Source organism: Cuculus canorus, chromosome 6 (genome assembly GCF_017976375.1).
Source record: "Cuculus canorus isolate bCucCan1 chromosome 6, bCucCan1.pri, whole genome shotgun sequence".
NCBI lineage: Eukaryota > Metazoa > Chordata > Aves > Cuculiformes > Cuculidae > Cuculus > Cuculus canorus.
The window spans coordinates 35,232,044-35,252,120 of record NC_071406.1 but is presented as its reverse complement, the minus strand read 5'-3'; the positions used below and the strand labels follow the sequence as shown (position 1 = coordinate 35,252,120).

Here is a 20,077-nt window from a genome sequence, read left to right as displayed (position 1 = left end):
GGGTAAACACACAAGAAACCCAGTCTGATCTCTTAATTTTCTTGCTTTTGGGTGGAGGTTGGACTAGAGACCTCGTGAGGTCCCTTTCAGCCTGCATTACCCTCTGGTTCTGTGTTAATTTTTCAGTAGTGCTAGAAGGAGTGGGAAGAGAATTATTTCATGAAGGCTTAGCTCAATAGATAAAGGGAAAATAATTAGGAAGCTTACAAAGAACCCTCCATAGCTTTAGAAGAACTGTTAAATGGGTAAATTGGAAGGAATTAGCATACATGGGGTAACACAGGCAGTTAGCAGATGCTAGATGAGCGTATCCTGTGACAGGATGAGGCCTGTGTGAGTAGGGAAGACCTGAGAATGTGGCTGGTCTGTATAGACCAAAGAGTGCTTAGCAACCACAGGGAAATCCCTGGAAAAAAAAATAGAGGTATTGGAGTTAGTCATGTGTCAGTAAGAAGCTCGGATGATTAGAAATCAGTGAATGATTTTAAAAGCAACTTAATGAGACAACTTTAAAAATGGAATTATAAGTATGACCACCTCCTGAATAGTAGCATTTTTAGTAGGTTTCCCAGGTTTGATAGATACTTAATTCAATTAGCAGTTGAATACTTCTCAGATTCCAGTGGGAAAAGTAAAGTTAAATAGCTAAGTAGCTTGGTAAGGAGATTTAAAGGCAATACCATCAAACTTATGGACACAGAATCAAAGGTTGCAGGGCAAAATCCATGTGCGGTATTCTGGGAAGCAGCAGTTGCAAAGAATAGGAAGAAGTGATGGCTAATCAGTTCCTGCAGGTTCTCTGTGTGGTCTTGGGGCATATGACAGTAGTTCTTCAATTCGAGGCATGCCAGAACATGAGGCAAGCATGAGCTTGGCCAGAGTGATGCTATAGTGGTCAGTTTAGGTACTGCCAAACTGCTCTCAAGACAGGGAGCTTTGAACAAGTTAAATGTCCACCTGGCTTTAGGTGGAATCAAATGGGTTCCACTTAATTTTCATAGAATGGTTTGGGTTGGAAGGGACCTTAAAGACCTTCTAATTCCAACCCTCCTGCCATGGACAGGGACACATCCCACTAGATCAGGCTCCCCAAGGCCCTGTCCAGCCTGGCCTTGAACACCTCCAGGGATGGGGCAGCCACAGCTTCCCTGGGCAACATATGCCAGTGTCTCACCACTCTCATGGTGAAGAAATTCTTCCTTATGTCTCATCTAAATCTGCCTCTCTCCAGTTTATAGCCATTGCCCGTAGTCCTATCGCTACAAGCCTTTGTAAGCAGTCCCTCCCCAGCTTTCTTGTAGGCCCCCTTCAGGTACTGGAAGGTCACTATAAGATCTCCTCAGAGCCATCTCTTCTCCAGGCTGAACCACCCCAACTCTCAGCCTGTCCTCATAGCAGAGGTGCTCCAGCCCTTGCACCACCTCCTCTGGACTCATTCCAACACTTCCATATACTCCTTTTGTTGAGGATTCCAGAACTGGACACAATACTCCAGATGAGGAATAGAGGGGCAGAATCACCTCCCTTGACCTGCTGGCCACGCTTCTTTTGATGCAGCCCATGATACAGTTGGCCTTCTGGGCTACGAGCGCACATTGCCGGCTCATGTTGAGCTACTCATTGACCGGCACCCCTAAGTCTTTCTCTGCAGGGCTGCTCTCAAGCACGTTGTTCCCCATCCTGTACTGAAACCGGGGATTGCCCCGACCCAGGTGTAGGACCTTGCACTTCGCCTTGTTGAACTCCATGAGGTTCACACAGGCCCAGTTCTCCAGCTTGTCCAAGTCCCTCTGGATGACATCCCATCCTTCCGGTGTGGCAACTACACTACTCAGCTTGGTGTTATCTGCAAAATTCCTGAGGCTGCACTCAATCTTGCTCTCAATATCATTGATGAAGATGTTAAACGGCACCGGTCCCAGTATGGACCCCTGAGGGACACCACTTGTCACCTCCATCTGGACTTTGGCCATTAACCACTACTCTCTGAATACGACCATCCAACCAGTTTCTTATCCACTGAACCTTCCAGCCTTCTAATCCATATCTCTCCAATTTAGTGGGGAGCTATGTGAAAGGCTTTACAGAAGTCCAGATAGATCACATCCATTGGTTTACCCATGTCCACTGCTGTGGTTACCTCATCATAGAAAGCCATTAATTTTATGTTGGTGGCAGTGCTGAGGAAATGCTTATGACAGAGTAGGGGTGGGAGATGCAAGGAGATGAATATCCTGCAGGAGTTTTCTCAGTGTACAGCTACTGAAAGTTTGGGAACCATTGGCCAAGATGGGTCATGTTCATACTGCATGTTACTATAATTTGAAATAGATTATAGCTGCTTTCTGAAGTGGTGGTGTGCGCATCTGTTGCTGGGAACCTCTTTGCTCTTGCTGCCTGTAAGCTGGCAAAGATGGAGGGGACCTGAAGAAACGGGAGAATATGTTAAGGAACTGGGCCTGGTAGTTCTGCATTGACTCAGTTTATGCAGGAGGCGAGTTAGTGCTTACATGAAAAACAAAATCACAGAAGGAAACAGTAGGAAGCAGTGGCTGGAAACATAACCATAACGTGGAAAGTAAGCACACATTTTTTACTGGTAGGAAATATTGGAACAACATTTCTGATATTAGAGTATTTGAAATCAAGGTGATGTGTACTTGGAAAGATGCTGTTGTTTAAATGCATCTTAAGGGTGCCTTCATTAGGGATAGTATGTGATTAGGTAAACCTTCTGTACAGTGTTGACCAATATTGAGAACCTGGATGAAGGCCCGTGTGTCAATAATAAAAAGTTATGTATCTGGTTTTGCTTAGAGACCGGGAGAAAGTCTTATAAGCGTAGGAGTGTGTTCTTGTCTTAATGATCAAATCCCTCGTTTTGGGGTAGTTCTTACTAAACTGAAGTTCAATACAAGTTGATTTTGTTAAATCTTTTGAAATATCAAGGTGTGAAAGCAGGTCACTAGTCATAGCTCCAGCACAACTATACTACGTTCGTGTGTGTTGGTAACTCTTGAGCAGCAAACACAAGATTACAGCAGAATAACATTTTTGGCAGATGAAATCGAGTTGAACTTTGAGGTTTTTTTACTTTCCTAAGTTAGTCTTTTAGCTGCCGTTCACATTCCAACTAAGTGAGGGCTGAGTCTTATCTAGTAAGTTGAGCAGATGTATAAAATACATAGAGATATGCGAACACATAGAGAAAATGCTAGATTCCATGTGAAATCAATAATTTCTTCCTAGAAGTAGCATGACTTTTGAAATTTGCACTGAGAAAAAATTTTCCAGTCAATGCTGCTGATGTAGTTCTTGATGACAGTCACTTATGTGTATCAGGGGTTTTGTGTAGTGTAGGAGTAACAGAGAAAGGAAAGAAGAAACTGTTAGATGGCATTAAGTAGACTATAACTGGTAAACAAAGGTAAATGTGCCAGTTTATTGTGGTTTTTTTTTCCCTTGAGGTTTAATTTCCTGGCTGACTAATTGAGTTGCCAGTCCTTTGCTTGCTCTTCCTATGTTATTTTTTATTTTGCAATTTAATGCACTGATATAAAAGCAGATTAGATCCCAGTGAACACATTTCTCTAATAAAGAAATAGCTCGAATCAAAGAAAAAACATGCAGAATAGTTCACATGAATGAGACTTTGTGCACCATATTAGTAGCACATGTTTGCTCAGGTATAGCCAAATGGTTGGTGGGACTGATGAGATAAATTGCTTAAGTCTTGATGTTCTTTGCCTTGTTCTGAAGTCTATGCATTAGTATATCTGAATTATAAAATAAAGCTTAAAAAACTTTCAATTTTAGTAATGCAAAGACTGGGCTATACACCTTGTTAAATTAAATAATGTTACCAGAGTTGTTAAAATAAAAATCAGTTATGTACTGGAATAAAAACTGGATGGAATTGGCTGACCTGCTCTTCATATTACATTTATATAATAACCAAGGAATTGTTAGGTTTTGGTGAGTCTTAAATAAGGAACTAAGTCTTCACTTAATAACTGAGATGGAGTTTAGCAGCGAAAGCCCATGGCAGTGCTTCAGAATATGTTGGAGTACAGTGATGGCCAAAAAGCCTGGTTGGGCCAACTTACTCCAGCAATGTCCTCAGTGCTGTTTGTGGAGGATTGCTGACCCCGTGTGCTGGCTCCTTGATTGTCCGGAAGGGAATTGGAGGTAAATTTGGCAGGAACAAGTTCATTTCAATAGGTGGTGTGTCAAGTGTGCTACAGCAGTGGTGCAGTCCTGCTCAGTGGCTTATCCACAGAAGTAGTTTCTTAAATTATTTCAGCAATGAAGCATGTGGACTTCTGAAAAGACAAGACAAAAGGGTGAGTGTAGGTGAGAAACTTTTCTAATAAATAGGAACCAAATAAAGTTTTACTCTAAGCATTTTTTCTCAGGTTTTGAATGTTCAGTTTTCCATAAAAAAGAACATTAGAGAGTGCAATCAATTTGACAACATATATATTTTGGTAATCTTAAATGGATTTAATAGATTCAGCAATGCTATTTCTCCTGCATAATCCTGTGTAATAGTGACAGTCATTGGAGAAGAGATTTATTGTTGTAGTGATGTTTCTAGATTCCCTTTTACAAGTCTCTCTGGACCTCTTTTACATCTTTGATAACTAAGGGTATTTTACTGCAAAAGAGTATTTTTCAAACACATTGCAGCCTTTGATTATTGGTATTGTGTCACGTAAAACTCTGGAAACGTGTTTTGTTTGTTACTGGACCTGTTTCACTTTTTCTTCCTAACATACTTTGTCCTTATTAATGTAATAAAAACAATGTATTTCACTGCTTTGGTTTTAACAAACCTCGCTTTTGGATAATACTGCTAATTAGCCACTGCCTCTGCAGTGGCATGGAGCAGTGCATTACGTTCAGCCTCAGATGGGCTGCTAGTTGTAGGCTTGAGCATCTGAAGCTGCAAACACTGAACTTGGCTTTCCTTTGGCTCTTACAATGTAAATGAAATAAAAATGGAGCTGGCAGAAATGGCAAGGTTTTGTTCTTGCTGTTCGGGGGAGCCCCAGTTCATCACGAAATAGAAGGCTGGGTTTTTCTAAGAAAGATTTGTCAAGTTAAGGATATGAAAACATTTTGAGGAACTAATTTTACTACTGCCAATAGCCAACAGATGGCTCCTGTCTGGTCGTTGAGTAGGAATGGCTGAGCGGAGTGGACAGGGTCATGCAGGAGAGAAGCAGCATGTCCATAACCAGCATCCATGGGAGCCTCGGGTGGGTGGGATGGACTTGGTTCTTGATAACAGCTACCTTCACAGACGGTGTGAGAGAATTGGTTTAATTTTTGTGAGCACTCAGTTGCTGACTTTGAACAGATTTGTGATGTGTGCTGTGTGATAAGCTTGACTGGTAAAGCACTGTTTCCTTGTGTGAGTAATCAAGATAGGTCTTTACAACCCCTATTCTTTCACTCTTCAGGTAATAGATTCAGGAAAATACTTTGTTTGCTTATCATTTATAGACTCCTAGCCTTACCTAGATGCTTAATAAGTAGTGTTGTAACTAGAAATAACTAAGTGTAGCCCTCACAGGGACCCATGCTGGGGCTTCTCAGGCTTGTAAGCACTTAGGTTTTCTGGTGGTAATAGGGATTGATGTTTCTTTTCTCCTGCCGTGAGAGGTTGTGTGCACCAGCTGGCTTGCTTTTCCACATGCTTCCGTGAACAATTCAGCTGGCTTCTTTTTTTTTTTAGTTTTTCAGTGTAGTTTATCATGTTGTAGTTCAGCCAGGAACTCTGAATCACTTCATCTATTTCTTTGTGATCACAGCAGATGATTTATGTGAAGTCTTTTATTGAGGGGTAATTTCCTAGTGAAATTATGTTGTATTATGTTATTTTGTAGCTTTACCTTGGATACTAATGAAGATTTTTTTTTTTTTAAATTTATACTACCTTTTTGTTTAAAAAAGTCAAAACATCTGCATTCATAGTAAAACTTGGCCTAGTAGCCACCCCTACCCCAGTTATTTCAAGATCAACTTTAAATCTCTTTCCACCTTTCCTCTAAAAGCATGGCTTGACAATACATGTAAGGGTATGGTAGTAATGTATTGGGAAACTAAGTAGACCTGAAACCAAGACCTAGAAATCCATTGAAAAATTTTCAAAGTTTGCAAATTAAAATAAATTGAGTTGTATATGGTCTAGCTATTGCAGGTTATGTGACTTCTCTTTGTATGTTTTGGATGTACTCTGTGAGTTTTGAAAATTGTGCTGTGGTTTGTTTATTTTCAATTTCATGGTGGATTTTTAAAAGACCTTTATGGTCTAAATAATGAGTTGTATATTCCTGTACTCATAGGTTTTCTGAGTAAGGCTGCTTCCATCTTTAGTAATTCTACATTTGTGCCCAAGTGGCATCTTTGCTGTGATCTGTTGGGCTTTGTGGTTGCTACCAAAGTATGAATGTGAACGTTTTGCAACTGGTAAATATGAAATGCTCAGTTCCTTCTAAAACATCTGCAGCTGATGGGATTACTTCTTGGCTACTAGTGGAGAGAAAAAAAAAAAAATCAATATCATTGACATAAAAAAAGTACAACATAAAAATAAAGCTACATAAGAGGTGCAGAAGGGTGATAGTCTGAAATATCTTCATCTTGCTTACTTGTGCTTTACATAATGAGTGTGTGGAGGTTGGGAAAGGAAAAAAATGGCTCCTTGGATCAGAAAGGGAATTAAAACAACAGTTTTAAACAGTATTAAAAATGGTGCATATACCTTCTTTTATTTTTATACTCACATTCTTCAAGGCAAGGGATGAATTCTTGTTATAAGGTATTTATTACCAAGTTAATTGTGAATTTTGTTTTGTTATTGTTTTAACTGAATTATACAGAAAATTTATCTAGCTGGTAATTTTCTTCTCTTTGCAGCATTAGTGGAGAGGAGTGTGTATTAAATCTACTGCAAAAAGTACTAAAGGAAGTTTTTCTTTTTTTTCTTTATGGTCTCCCATTTCTGTACCTGGTTGTTTCTAGATTTGCATCTTTGGGGGCAATTTTCAGGGAGTCACCCATGGTAACCACGGAACAGAGTTTGGTCTGATACTATTACTGAATGTTATGGCAGTAGAAATTGTCAATGCAACCAAATGAAGGGAAGAGAAGTGTCTTTGTACCTAGCAGCAAAGCATCTTCCCTCTCCCTCACCACTGCCTGCTTTAGGGTAGAGTGATTGGTTCACACAGTTATTTCTGGCCTAATTAATTATAATGAATAATTATTCTACTTCCGTAGTACATCCCTGATGTGTCTAGAAATGACAAGCAAAAAGTCTGAGTATTTTAATCTCTGCAGTACATGGAGATTTTCGTTATTTGGAAATGCCATTTTCTTGGTAGTGTTTAAAAGGGGATACATTGCATGCACACAACATCCCTTCAAAAGCTTTTCAGCTCTGTATTTTATCAAAATAATTTCCAGCTGTGTCAGAAAATCTTTTTTAGCTGAAATTTTAAAATAAACTATTCATTGATATGCCCAGCTACTTCTAGTCCCTTCACTGAACTTGTTTTATTGGCTTTTGTGGGAAGCAGACGGTACATTTGCAATGTACAAGATAATTTCCACCACTTCCCCCCATCCGTATAGCTTTCCTCAGCTTCTTAAAGGGGATGACATGTTAAAGATGATTTATGATTTACATTATAAAGAGATATGAAAATAGTATCTGGTTTGATAAATTTTGTTCATAACCTCTGGATGAAAATTCCAATCAACTTTACAGAACATATCAACTGAGCGTGTCAAAAACTGTTTTCCTACTTAAAAATCGCTGTTGTTATGAAGCTGCAGGGGGTATTACATTTTGAAGCTTGTATCTGCCATGGATATACAAACTGTAATTTAACATGAGGTTAATGAAGGTGGTTCATCGTTTTCCTTCTAGTGCAATAGTTCATAAGAGTATGTTCCACTGAAAGGAAACATCTTGACCTACATAAAACAGGGCAATTTTCTAATTAACTGTAAGAGGAGTGGGCAGGCTCAGACTGGTACGCCTGCAGGTGTATGTATAGCAGGCATCTGTCAATGTGTTTCTGTATTCTACTGAGAGCTCTAATGGGACGGAGGTAGTGGTAGAGTTTGAGCTTTTCCTTTCTCCCTGTGGAGTAAGCTTAAGGATTTACAAAGCAGTGTAAGAACAATTCATTAATTGGGCTGACTGAGCCTGGAAACTTGCCAGGTTGCTTTTGTGATCCAATTATTTAACCTTCTTTTACCCTGTAAAATGCCAACTCCTGGCAGATGAAGCAAATAATGGCTTAAAGCCAGGCGGCTCAGTGTTTTAAAAAGGAGTATTCAATATACACGCCCAGTTTACAAGTGTGGCTTTGTGCAGAATAGAATAAACTGCAATGCATAGACTTTTCTCGTCCTCACTATACTGCATGCTTCATTCACCTTAGCTTTTCTTTTTTTTTGTTTGTAAAATGTAAGTGGTGCCTTTGTCTCGCATTGAAACTCTGAGGTGTAAAGTTGGTGTATAAATGCGTCAGAATAGGGTGTTCCAATTCTAACATTTAGCATTGCTTTGCCAATAGCAAAACTCCTGATGGCTAGATCAGACGAAATTTAGGCCAAGATAAAGGACAGTAGCAATTAGTGCTTTTATGAAATAGATAGTCCTGTTGTGTAATTGTGCACAAAGTGGGAAACTTAGTCTTCTCCTACTAGCATATTGATGAAATTACTTCCCTTTCTGTCAGTAAGATACATGCAATAAGCTAGTCAATATTTGTCCAGTTTCTAGAACTTGATGTTTCAGTGATTTCATTGTATATGCAAACGTTTAATGAAACTGCATTTAAGTGGTTGTGTATCTCCATGTTACTACTTGTACATGCAGACAAGGTTTGTACTTTTGAAACTTAAATTCTGTCAAAGGGATGAAAGTCCTGCTGCGACTTGGGAATTACCAATACATACATTTTCAGTTTAGTTGTGTGAAACTTCTAATACTGCCTAAAAGGTATTTTGATGCTCTCAGAATGATTAAAATAGTATCTTTGAAATATAATTTCTTAAAGGTTAGTCAAACATGCCACCATGCGGCATGTTCAGATATCACTTATTTCTATTTTTAAAATATTTGTATAATATGAAAGATTTGTCAAGGTATTTTCACACTTCACTTTGCTCATCCTTTGCAAACTAAATTAAGGCATCAATCGATAGCCCTTATTTCAGAGAGTGGCAATGATTCAGAATAAAGAACTGGTGTTTGAGTGCATTACAAACTTACAGATGTAAGGAAGTGTTCTTTTCTGGATAGTAAAGATAAAGCTTCATCCACTCTTATGCAGGTATTCTGTGCTTTTCAGAGGGCAGTGTGAACATAAGCTTTGCATCTGTGGCTGAAATACTGTGCTATAGAATGAGTCTTGGAGCTAAGGTGTATTGTACGGAGGAGAAAAGAAAACGGGACTTCTCACTAGGAATTGCATGTCTGAATGGACTTCAGGGTACATGACAAGATCTTTATTGCCGTGATTGCAAAGCATGAGTTTTATGGAAGAGCAATCAATTGGAAACAGTTGTTGCCACTCCTGACGAAAAAAACCCCGACAAACCCAAACACCCAAACCTCTGAGTTTGGCAGTATATTCATCTGTGTACAGTCACTTACTTCAGTATAAAGTTCAGTGATGATGGAAATAGAGCTTGTAATAAAATTTTACAAAAAGCATCAAAGGTTAAGATCGAAACAGGAAAAATGAAAGTAACTAAAAATGTAGAACCAAGAATACTTAATACTATTTACAGACAGGTGAGATGTCCTGCTGGTTTACCAGTGTGCTGTTGATTAATAAATCAGCTATTAGAGAAAGAATCCAGTTGTAAATTTATGTTTTGCCCAGGAAAAAATGATAGTTCCTCAGCTGGCAGAAAAAGGAGATGAAAAACCTACTGTGGTTTACAGGAGAGCTGTGTTGATGAGGACCCAGTCTGGAACAAGTTTGTGTAGTAAGTGCAGCAATTTTCAGGTAAGGGTAAGTGATAGTTATGGAAGAATTTTTCTTTTTTCCTTAAAACACTTTGATTATTAGATTTAAACAAAGCAGACCTACCAGAGACCATGTATTGGGAATGGCAGCAAGTGTTGGCTTCTGCATAGCTTGAAGGTCCAAACCCCTTTCTTTTATTACGAATGAAGATTTTCATCCTCTAGTTTCTTTATTACCTATTGATCAGTTTGACTTTTGCCTGATTTATACAGAAAAGTGTGGTATCTGGGCAATGAATGTGTAGTAGGTAACCAAAGCTTGTAATAGGCACTAGCAGTAGATTTAGGATAGTTGTTCTAGTTTTTGTATTTAAATAGTGATTAAAACTTGAAAGTTACTAAGAATGATTGTAAACTGTCACTCAGCAGAATCTATTGATGACGCACCTGTATGCAGCTGAGCTTGAAGCTTACGAGTGTGTATATGGAGAAAATATGTCCCTAAACCACTTCCAGTTTTCTTAAGAATATTTCATTTCTGCAAATTTTTCTCAAGATACCCCTTACTTTCCAACCCTGAACAACATGCAACTGTCAGAATATACATTCATGAAACATGTCTACAGCCTTGGAAGGGAACGTCTTTCCAAATGTTTGCTAGATCAAGCCTTTATGTGTATTTAAACAGTGAGTATAGACAGTATGATGTTCTTCTGGAAAAGTCCACAAAACTTTATGTAGATAGTAAAAATCTGGTGTGGGGGATTTTTTTCTCTCTTGCTTTTCTTGTTTTGTTTCCTAGGCCAGTAATACCTCAGTCAACCCTGTTGGCTCTGCCCTACAACCTCAGTGAGGACTGTGACATCCCAATGCCTCTTGTTTCCCTCCTTTGCTGAACAGTGTGTACTTCTTGCTTGTGTGGCAAGTGCTTATGAGTTCATAATCTTATGAGTTCATAATCTTATAACTCTGGGCTCAGTCCTCTCATCCACAGGTTTAGCCCAGAGTGAAAGCTTAACAGGACATTTCTTCTTCAATGCTATTGGTGCAGAGGCCTTAGCTACGTGGAGGCTTGTCCATCAGCCCCTGTAATAGTGCTGCTTTCACCTTCTTCGAAAGAAAATGCTGTACTTTTACACCCCCATAATATTTTATTTTGACACTTCAGTTGAAATTCATCAGTGACCTTGGTGGGCTTTTTCATTACTTGGTTTTTATTTTGGTTATCAGGTGTTAAAAGGAGAATAGCTGTTTGATAAGGTGCTAACGTTGCCTCTTCACCAGCTTTTGAGTGCCACAACATGAAGCTGCCCTGTGCTGCACAGCTCTGCCCACGGAGGGAGTTCAGCATCTGGGGAGGTGTTCCTCGTTTTCCTCTAGGCCCTGTTCGTGACTACAAATTTAGGCATAAATACATCCATATCACAGTATTTCAGCACTGCACCCTATTCTTTCTTAGGGTATCAGCAGCCAGTATATGACGTACTTTAGAGCTCAAAAGCTGGGTAATGAGGGATATGTGACATCGCTTGGGATGTATGATATATGACTGAGAACATAGATCTGACTTACCATAGTGACTCAGTATTCATTTCAGGAATTACAGTTGGCTACTGTTGTGCATCTCCTCCTTGATTAACAGCCTTATCCTCCATTTTCAGTCTTTTACATGTTGATTACAATTAGCAAGGGCTTTCTGAAGCCTACTGATCTACTGTAAATGCATCTTGCTGAAAAAGGCACAGGGGATGAGCCGAACCATCTATTGATGGTTCTAATGTCATCAGTCTTTGTATTGGTGAGGTCTCTTTCTCTTCTTATGTGCTTGCATTGCCAGCAATTTCCTCAGGACTGGCTGGCACATGATTTACTCTGGAGGACAGATAACAGGAGAACGTGAGCCATTACTTCTGCTGGCTGCATAGTTCAGTGTTCCTCAGCACCATCTTTTGATTCCCCGGCTGTTACACCAAGTGTTAGTGGCTTTACTTATCTCTCATCATAGTTCTTGGAAATGCCTTATCTTTGCTTTCACAGTGGACAAAAATCACAGATGTCAGAGTAATTTTTTCACATTTTTTTGTTGTTCCTGACTGAAGTAAGTCAAAATAACATAGCACGTGGTGTTCCTTTTGTAATACTTTTTAGGGTGATGCAAAATAATGCTTGGTGAGTTGCTTCACTTAAAAATATTTAGCAAACATGTCTAAGAGGTAGAATTATAAATGATGACTGCTGAATTGATTTTTCCAACTCCACCGGCCCTTCAAATACAGTGATAATCTGTCCCCAGAAGCACTGCAGATTGACTTTAAATTTTTCTACAGGTGACTTCCAAGTTATGTTTAAGACTGACAAGATGCCTGCCTTTTTAAACCCTCCACGAACCACCTCTTCAGTCAGAAGCCGATGGTCACACCCTTGACTTTCACTTCATACTGAAGGAATTGACAGGAGTTTTTGCAGTGATTTGGCAAAAGTTGATATACTTGAGATTGTGGCTGTGCTCACCGGTGACCAAGCAGTGGAATCCTTGCAGATATATGATTTATGATATGTAATATATAATATATCTTAATCTTTTTATACGCGTTTAATGCACAGTCATCTTATTTAGAAGTGTGCCTGTCCTTGGCCTCTGGATCTCTGCAAATTGGTGACCTGGGAATATTTCCTTATCTTTAGCAAGTACAGAGCCATCCTCAGCTGTATGATGCAAGCCTGTCACCTTGGGAGGAGCATTTAGACAAGGAACTCTTGAGACATATTGCCAGCACAGTGTGATGTGTGGTTTCTTATAGCTGCTCCCAGAGAGAATTTAAGTGCAGACTACTGATTAAGGACTTTGGAAGTCATTCACTTCATAGCAAGCTCACTATCCCATGAGCTGTTCAGTGTCTGTCTGCATCTTGCTCATCTTCCCTGCTCTATCAACAGCCTTGAAGTTGTGTGGCACATGAAGTGACAATGCAGCTAGAACAGCACTGGATAGGCTATGTCCTGTGTGTTCAATGTGCTGAAAAGGAGAGACTGCTGCACTTGTGGGTGCCTTTTTCTGGTGGTGATCAGGGAAATAATGTTCTATGTTAGACATACTGTATTTATTTATGGACGAAATAGTTCACATATGCCCAGTTACTGGTTAAAAAAAACCCACCTTTTTCTATGCATTTCTATTTCTACCAATGGGTAGAGCTACCGTAAAATACTTGTGGTTACAAAATCAGGACTTTGCAATGTGAGGATTTTACACCGCCATGAGGCATAGCAGCTGTACCTGTGCAATGAAGCATATGAAGCTTGAGTATGAAACCTTGTTTTTCATATTCTTGTGTTTTCTGAAGAGCATTGAAGCACTTACTCAGTGTTCACCACCTAATGTTCAGAATTGGAAAATAAGTTAGCTGAAATGTTTGAAGGCAGCAACTGGATTGCTAATGAAAAATAGTTCACGGAAACCCAATAAAATAATTTTTATTTAGTTAACTAGGAATTAAGGTTCTGTTAGCTGTAATGCTAACATTGTGGAATAAAAACATGCCTGTGAAGATTTGTGATAATTTCGTGTCAGATTCGCTGTTTACACTGATTCTCTTGTAGCCTCTGGTGTATTTTACAATTTGTCAGATATTCCAGGCAGAGAACTAAGAACTCGACCCAGTGTCTAGCTTTATCCAGGCTTCCCAGCTGGTTTGCTGAGCCTGAGGAACCTCATATTGCTTTTGTGTAATCTAATAACTAGGGAGAAAGTGAAACCGAGGGACAGCAGCTGTGGCCTCGCTGTACCAGATGTGGCTAAGAGCTCTTTTTGGAAGAGATGAAGTATCACAAAGAATCCCAAATGATGGGTTAATGCCCTTGAGGCTTTGAGGGTGAGGGGGTGGAGAGCAGTTGTCAGAGGAATCCCTCCCAAGCTCTGGAGAAAAGAACAAAGAACGGTTTTGCTCAGCAGCCAGTGGGGCTGCAAGAGGCGACAGAAATGCGTTTGACTTTGGAATTTTCTTAACCCGATTCAAGGAAAATTCTTCAAGTTACCATTCCTTTTTAGCTAGTAAAATCAAAGAATTTCCAAATGCAGTGAGAAGCCAAAGTTTGAGATGTTCTGTTTCAAATGAGATTCTCTTTTCAACCCTGTCTTTTGATCTGCTGCTTCCGTGGCAAACCTCTTGACCTGGGTGGTACCTGGCCAGGCAGCTGGTCTGCGTGGAGATTGCATTGAAGGATTACTTGAATCATTTAAGAAACTGTGAAAACTACTGTCCTCGCTGAAGTTACGGTATGGCAAATTTGTGTTACATACAGCATTTGTCACTTGAAGAATTTGCTGAGATTGCTTTAGTCTTCCAAATTACTGGTGTTTTAAGATAAACTGTTCTTCCTGCTGGTGCTTCTTGTTAAGGTTTTTTCCTCCATAACTGAAAATGATGCATTTTTTTGTATCCTTTTGCCTTATTTGTAGAAATGACTGACTGAGTGTAATTTGTCATTTTGATCAGCTATTCCCAGGCACACAGTCTGCTTGGGCATTTGTGGTTTTTATTCTGTTTTGATCTCCTTCTTGATTTGATATAGTTGTATAACACACATACACTTATATGTAAATTATGTTTTCATATATTTCTTGTACTAAAAATTTTCTCAAGAAAAATGGAAACCAGAGCACTTCTACAGTCTTCTGTACAAATTTTATATAAAATTTTGACACGGTTTTATGAGTAAAAACTAGTTGGTTCTATTTTGAAATAACTACAATGATTGAATCCCTGCAGGATTTCTGTTTTCTTCTTATCTACTTTGAACAATGTCTTCCTGCTCTTGTTGCTTGTTTTGGCATACTTCAAAGTGAGTTACTTCAAATATTGCATATACACCTCGTTTTGGGAGGAGGTGGTAGGATAAAGTGACTTAGTTTCTGTTAGCAGTGTCCTTCGATGTCGAAGGGAAGTGCATGTTCGAGGAAACGTGTTTAGAGTACATACTACTATGTACAATGTTAAATAAAAACCCCAAACAAACCCTTATATATTAAGGCAAATACCAAAGAAACGTTTTAAATATAGAGTAAGAGCTTTTCTGCATAAAATCTGAGGAAAAGGCATTCTTGCTTATGCATACCTGGGCCATGCCGCTTTGTCTGGATGAATTAAAAACGACTTTTACTAGTAACATGTAATTTTACATATAGTTTTATATCCTCGTTTCCAAAGAGAATGATCCCGTGTAAATAATGCACTGTCTTTCTCTGGGTTGCTCTCATAACTCTTGATTCTACTGGTTGCCTACAGAAAATCTTGGTAAGGATAGAGACCCAGCAAAGCCTCAGGTCTGGAAAACGTTGTCAGCTCTTACAGCACACCTGATGACTGAGGTCAGAGGCCTTAGAAATAGCACGGAGCAATATTCTTGGATTTTTGTCCAATACAAGACCTAAATCCATTTGGCAGATGGCCGAAAGTAGTCAGTTTTGCTTAAACTATGTATATGTAATTCTTGACTTTATTTTATCTCCATAGCTTGCCTTGATTTTTTTTTTTCACCAGTATGTTGCTGGAAGAATATGCTTCAAGCAAAGATCTAAATGTAGAATTTTACTTTTGTGTCTTAATTAAAGTCAAGATAATTATCTGCCTACATTTCTCAAATTTGCCTTCTGCTTGAGTATGTTTTCAAAAACGTCATCAAACATTTTTAATATTTTTAATCTTGTTATATTTCATGCTATTGTGATGGATTTGGCAGTTAGGGAGGGATAGAAGTCCACCTTCTTAGTGGAACTGCATAGTACCTCACTTTTTAAGCAAGTGAGAATTTTGGGAGGTGGGAGTAGTTTTAAGTTATTTGAGATTATTGTTTTCCTGTCTGTGCTGAGATCTAGAAAATGGACAAAGCTCATAAAATTTTGGTGAGGTTTGGGTTTTTTAAATGTTCGTACTAAGCTTGCTGCTGGTTTTGCACCAAGCCACCTTGTTCTGTTGGTAGAAGTATGAAAGTACAAATTCTGAAATGTCTTGAAAACCTCTTGCGGTTTTCTACAGAAGTTTTCCTTTTATTCTAGCCTGTGTGAAAACACATGACTTTTAACAGTGGAGTCTGCAATCTAGGTTTAAAACAGACTAGCAGATTACAGCTGTGAATAAAAACTAGGGCTAGAAAATTGTCACCTCCTAGAACTTAAAAGCAGAGGCAGATGTGCTGCACAGTGCAGAGTAGACAGCATAGTCTAGAATCTGGAAGGCACCACAAAGTGTGCTAGAGGATGTGCCGTGGTATATTGAGCATTTTTGATGCCCTAGAAGGGTGCAGAGCCAGACTTGTTGGCTTTGTTGGCTTCTGCGATGCTGCAGATCTTTTGTGCTGCATTCTGAGCCATAGTAAATAACTCCAGAACCAGGTTCATTATAGGTGCTGGAGACAAAACTGCTATTCCTCTGTTGTACACCTCCAAGACACCCATGTTTGCATAGTAGTATGTATATGGCCATGGATTTCTGACATGTCCAGGTCCTTGTTGCTAATGGGGACTGATTCCCAGTGAGTGGATGTAATCAATCATACATATAATGAAAATAAGAAGGCTCATTTAAAAACTGTTCAAAACAATATGAATTTATTTCTTCATTTCTTTAGGGGACATCACTCAGAAAGGATATGAAAAGAAAAGAGCAAAGTTGTTGGCACGATACATACCACTAATTCAAGGTAAGAGACTGCATATAAGTTACACATTTTTGTCATATCTGTGAAAATATGTAATGGAAAAGGTCTCACCAAACAGAACAGATGAATTAATAGTGTTTGGTTGACATGGCATCTAACCAGTAGTGGAAAATGGCTATTGTAGAGAAGTGCAGAACAAGAGAAAAGTCTGAAATTTTTTTTACTATTTTATGTGAAATGTTAAATGGTAAAATTTTTGTCAGCAAACATCAGTTTGACGGCTGCAGCCAAGACTTTAAGATAACTTTAAAAATGAGTAAAATCATCCCTGAAAGCAAGCTGGCCAGTTTCATTAGCTCAAAAAACTCACTAGTCATCACTTTGTTCTTTAGTGTGCAGTTTTGAACATGCCTGCTTCCCACTCCCAGTTTCTTCAAAACACTGACTTTTTATTATAAATTATTACTCCTTAAGCTGTTTATTATCAGACTTCAGCTTCAATGGCCAAAACCTAAAGACCCAACTTTATTTATTTTTATACTATGACAATTAAACCACTGGAGTTTTAAGCTGTTGTGCTGCCATTGAGCTTTGGTGTTATGTCATAACCCTAGGCCAGTTCTTCCATAAATTTAGAGATTCAGGTCAAGATAAGAGGAAATGAGTAATGAGACACTCTAGGCAGGTGAGAGAAAAAGTATGACAGTATTATTTTGTCATGTTAGTGTAACGCTTTCTGATCAGAGAACAGAAAGATTAATGCTGTGATTTTGGTCCTATTTTGGTTCTGCTGTTTACAGAAGTTATTGCTTTGAAGAAGGAGTGGGCATCTCCAGTAAGTTTTGTGCAAAGCTAGATGAGAATTTATTTTGCTTTTGGAATCTTGATGCAGTGACTCCTGCTGCTCTTTGCAGCAGGATAGACAAAAGTCTTACGAGTTCTGCTGACTGCTGAGCTGTATTTTTGGAAAAGTTTTGTGGTGTGTATTTGGCATTGAACAGTTAGAATGGGATCTGGTGTTTCATCATGGGGTTCCTTAGCACAGATTTGTAGTTCTTGCTTTTTTTGAGAGCTGTACTTTTCCTTTAGCAGATTTATATTACTCTGTAGACAATACAGCACCTAGCTCATCTCTATAAAATTGCTCATTTCTTGAGTAGAAGCGGTTTGGAATTTTTTTTATAAAAATTGCTGTCAATAGCAAGCTATAGCTACAGCTGCCACAGCTTCTCCTCCTTACAGCGTTCTTCTCTAAGAAAATATCTCACTTTTCTGTTCAAAATACCCTGTTCTCTGACTCAGCTTAGTTGAAGATTTTGAGAGCAGGCTAAGTATGGATTTTGTCTGTGGATTAACAATTACAAGAAATGTTCTTTCAGTGAACTGTGTCTATTCACAAGTCACGTCTTTGGATTTCTCTGTCTTTTTTATTTGCACAAATTATTCAAGTTCTTATTTTAAGTTCTCATTCTAAGTTCTCAAATGTAGTTTAGTGTACAGCTCTTTGTCTTCCATACTTCTTTTGATGCAGACTTTAAAGCTAGGAAGCAGTGTAAAGCATCTTCATTCTCCTTTTCTGCATGAATACTGCTGGCCCCGTTCCATATTCTAACTCTTGGGGTCTTAGAAGTAACTTTGACTCCTGTGCAGGGCTTCCAGGGGTGTTAGACTGATTAAATTCAGTTGACTGCTCTAGAAGCCTACTGTGATACCTATACTATTTCCAGAGGTGTTTTGTAGTATTCTATTTAGCTAACCTGCTCTTTCAGGCATTCACTCAACTAAAACAGTATCTGGGACTACAGAATTGACTTGTTTAATGGCTTTGGAAGAAAAAGAAAAGAGTAAGAAAAATAAGGTAATTGCACTTTTTTAGAATCGCTTTCACTGAAGCTTCTCTTTCAAACTTAATGTGTTAAGGAGTGTTTCTTTCAGGAGAAGAGACTTCATGTAATGTAGCTTCACACCTTAACATCCTGGACAATAATTGTAAGAAAGCGTGTCCTAAGGAGATAGCAGTGCAATTCAGTGGTCTATTAGTTTGTCTGTGTTCTGATATTAGGCTCGACTGAGAATCCTAGGTCCCATTACATTTCCAGCTGCTTAGAATTTTATCCTTGTTCATCCATGATTTCCCTTATCACGTTACAGAGTGGTTGAATATTTGCCAATCCCAACCCACAGTTGTCCTACTTGCTTAATACCATGTTTTTCTAAGAAATATTAAATTACCTGATTTGTCTACCAGTTCTGCCTAGCTTTGCATTAAGATGACAGGAATCAAGCTTTAGTATGCTAAAAAGAGAGTGAGTGAGCTGTGTGCCTCTGAGCCCAAAGAATGATACTTCAGCAGAAAGACAAAGCATACTTAAAGCCCTAAGCTAACTACTTATTTCAGTTCCTGACATATATTCCATTAACCCAGTTCTAGTGTGGAATTTTGTTAATTGATAAAGCTTCAGCATGGCTCAGATTAATGTGTGGGAGTCCCAGTGGCTTTCAGCCTGCAATAATTTTTTAGCATTAACAATTTGATCACAATTTTTTTTAATTAAAAAAATGCTCAGTAGCATTCCTGATAGAATTTTTTAAGTTTTTCCCACTACTCATCAAGTTTTTGCAGGCTGATGGATGTCAGTATTTTAGATTTGAAGAGTTTTTAGTCTGTGATTTGTCCATCTTCAGGACCCACACAACTTATCTTTCTAAAGCTGAATTGGTTGTATTTTCCATGTATACGCGTTGTTGTCTTTTCTCTGTTGGTCTATGAGGTAAAGACTGCTGACCAGCTATTTTTATCTCATTTTCTTCAGAACTTATTTGAATTTTGCAAGATCTAAGACATCAGTACCTAGGTCTACTTATTTTGTTAGGAAACTTAGCTGATAGTATAATTCTGCTGATTTGTAAGGTTTTTAACAAAAATGTAGGCAGTGAAAGTACTGAGTAAGAAATAGAATTCCTAGTGAGCGTCAGGAAAGTAGAAAATGGATTAATGGAAAAATTGTTTGAAATGAAAGGTTTTGATTACTGTAAGGTTATGAAATACAAAATTATTAGAGAACTCAATATAAGATTGCGTGTTAATGTGGTACTTGAAGGAAGAAGTGGAGGTGCAGATTTTGAAGCAACTGTGGAAAGAGATGGCATAAACTGAGGAGAGCAACTATTCTGTGAATCTGCTGTAGGTTCTCCAACTTAGACTTGAATGTGGATAGGGTTTTCTAGAATTTTGAGGTAAGCGATTCTTCTGCTTTATTGGAAACATATCTGTAATCATGGCTTTCACACTTATGTGGATAGTTGATGGGATCTTCTTTTAACAAATACTTATGAATCAGCAAGTAGTATATGATCTTTCTGTCTTTAAGCATACTCACGTAATCAAAAAGATTTGAGTTCTTTTCATGTTATAGCAGTTAT

General features: G+C 38.6%; 1 protein-coding gene across 5 annotated transcripts in view; it reads left to right on the top strand.

The window, feature by feature from the left end:
- The window catches only part of DIP2A (disco interacting protein 2 homolog A), a 124,383-nt gene that overhangs the window by 15,435 nt on the left and 88,871 nt on the right, over positions 1-20,077 (top strand). For all 5 annotated transcript variants that reach the window (XR_008450473.1, XM_054070369.1, XM_054070370.1 and 2 more), the window contains exon 2: positions 16,625-16,696. Coding sequence is in view for 4 of the 5 variants with exons in the window: in XM_054070369.1 (XP_053926344.1) it covers positions 16,625-16,696 (72 nt within the window). In the remaining variant the exon portion in view is untranslated. The remainder of the gene's footprint in view (positions 1-16,624; positions 16,697-20,077) is intronic.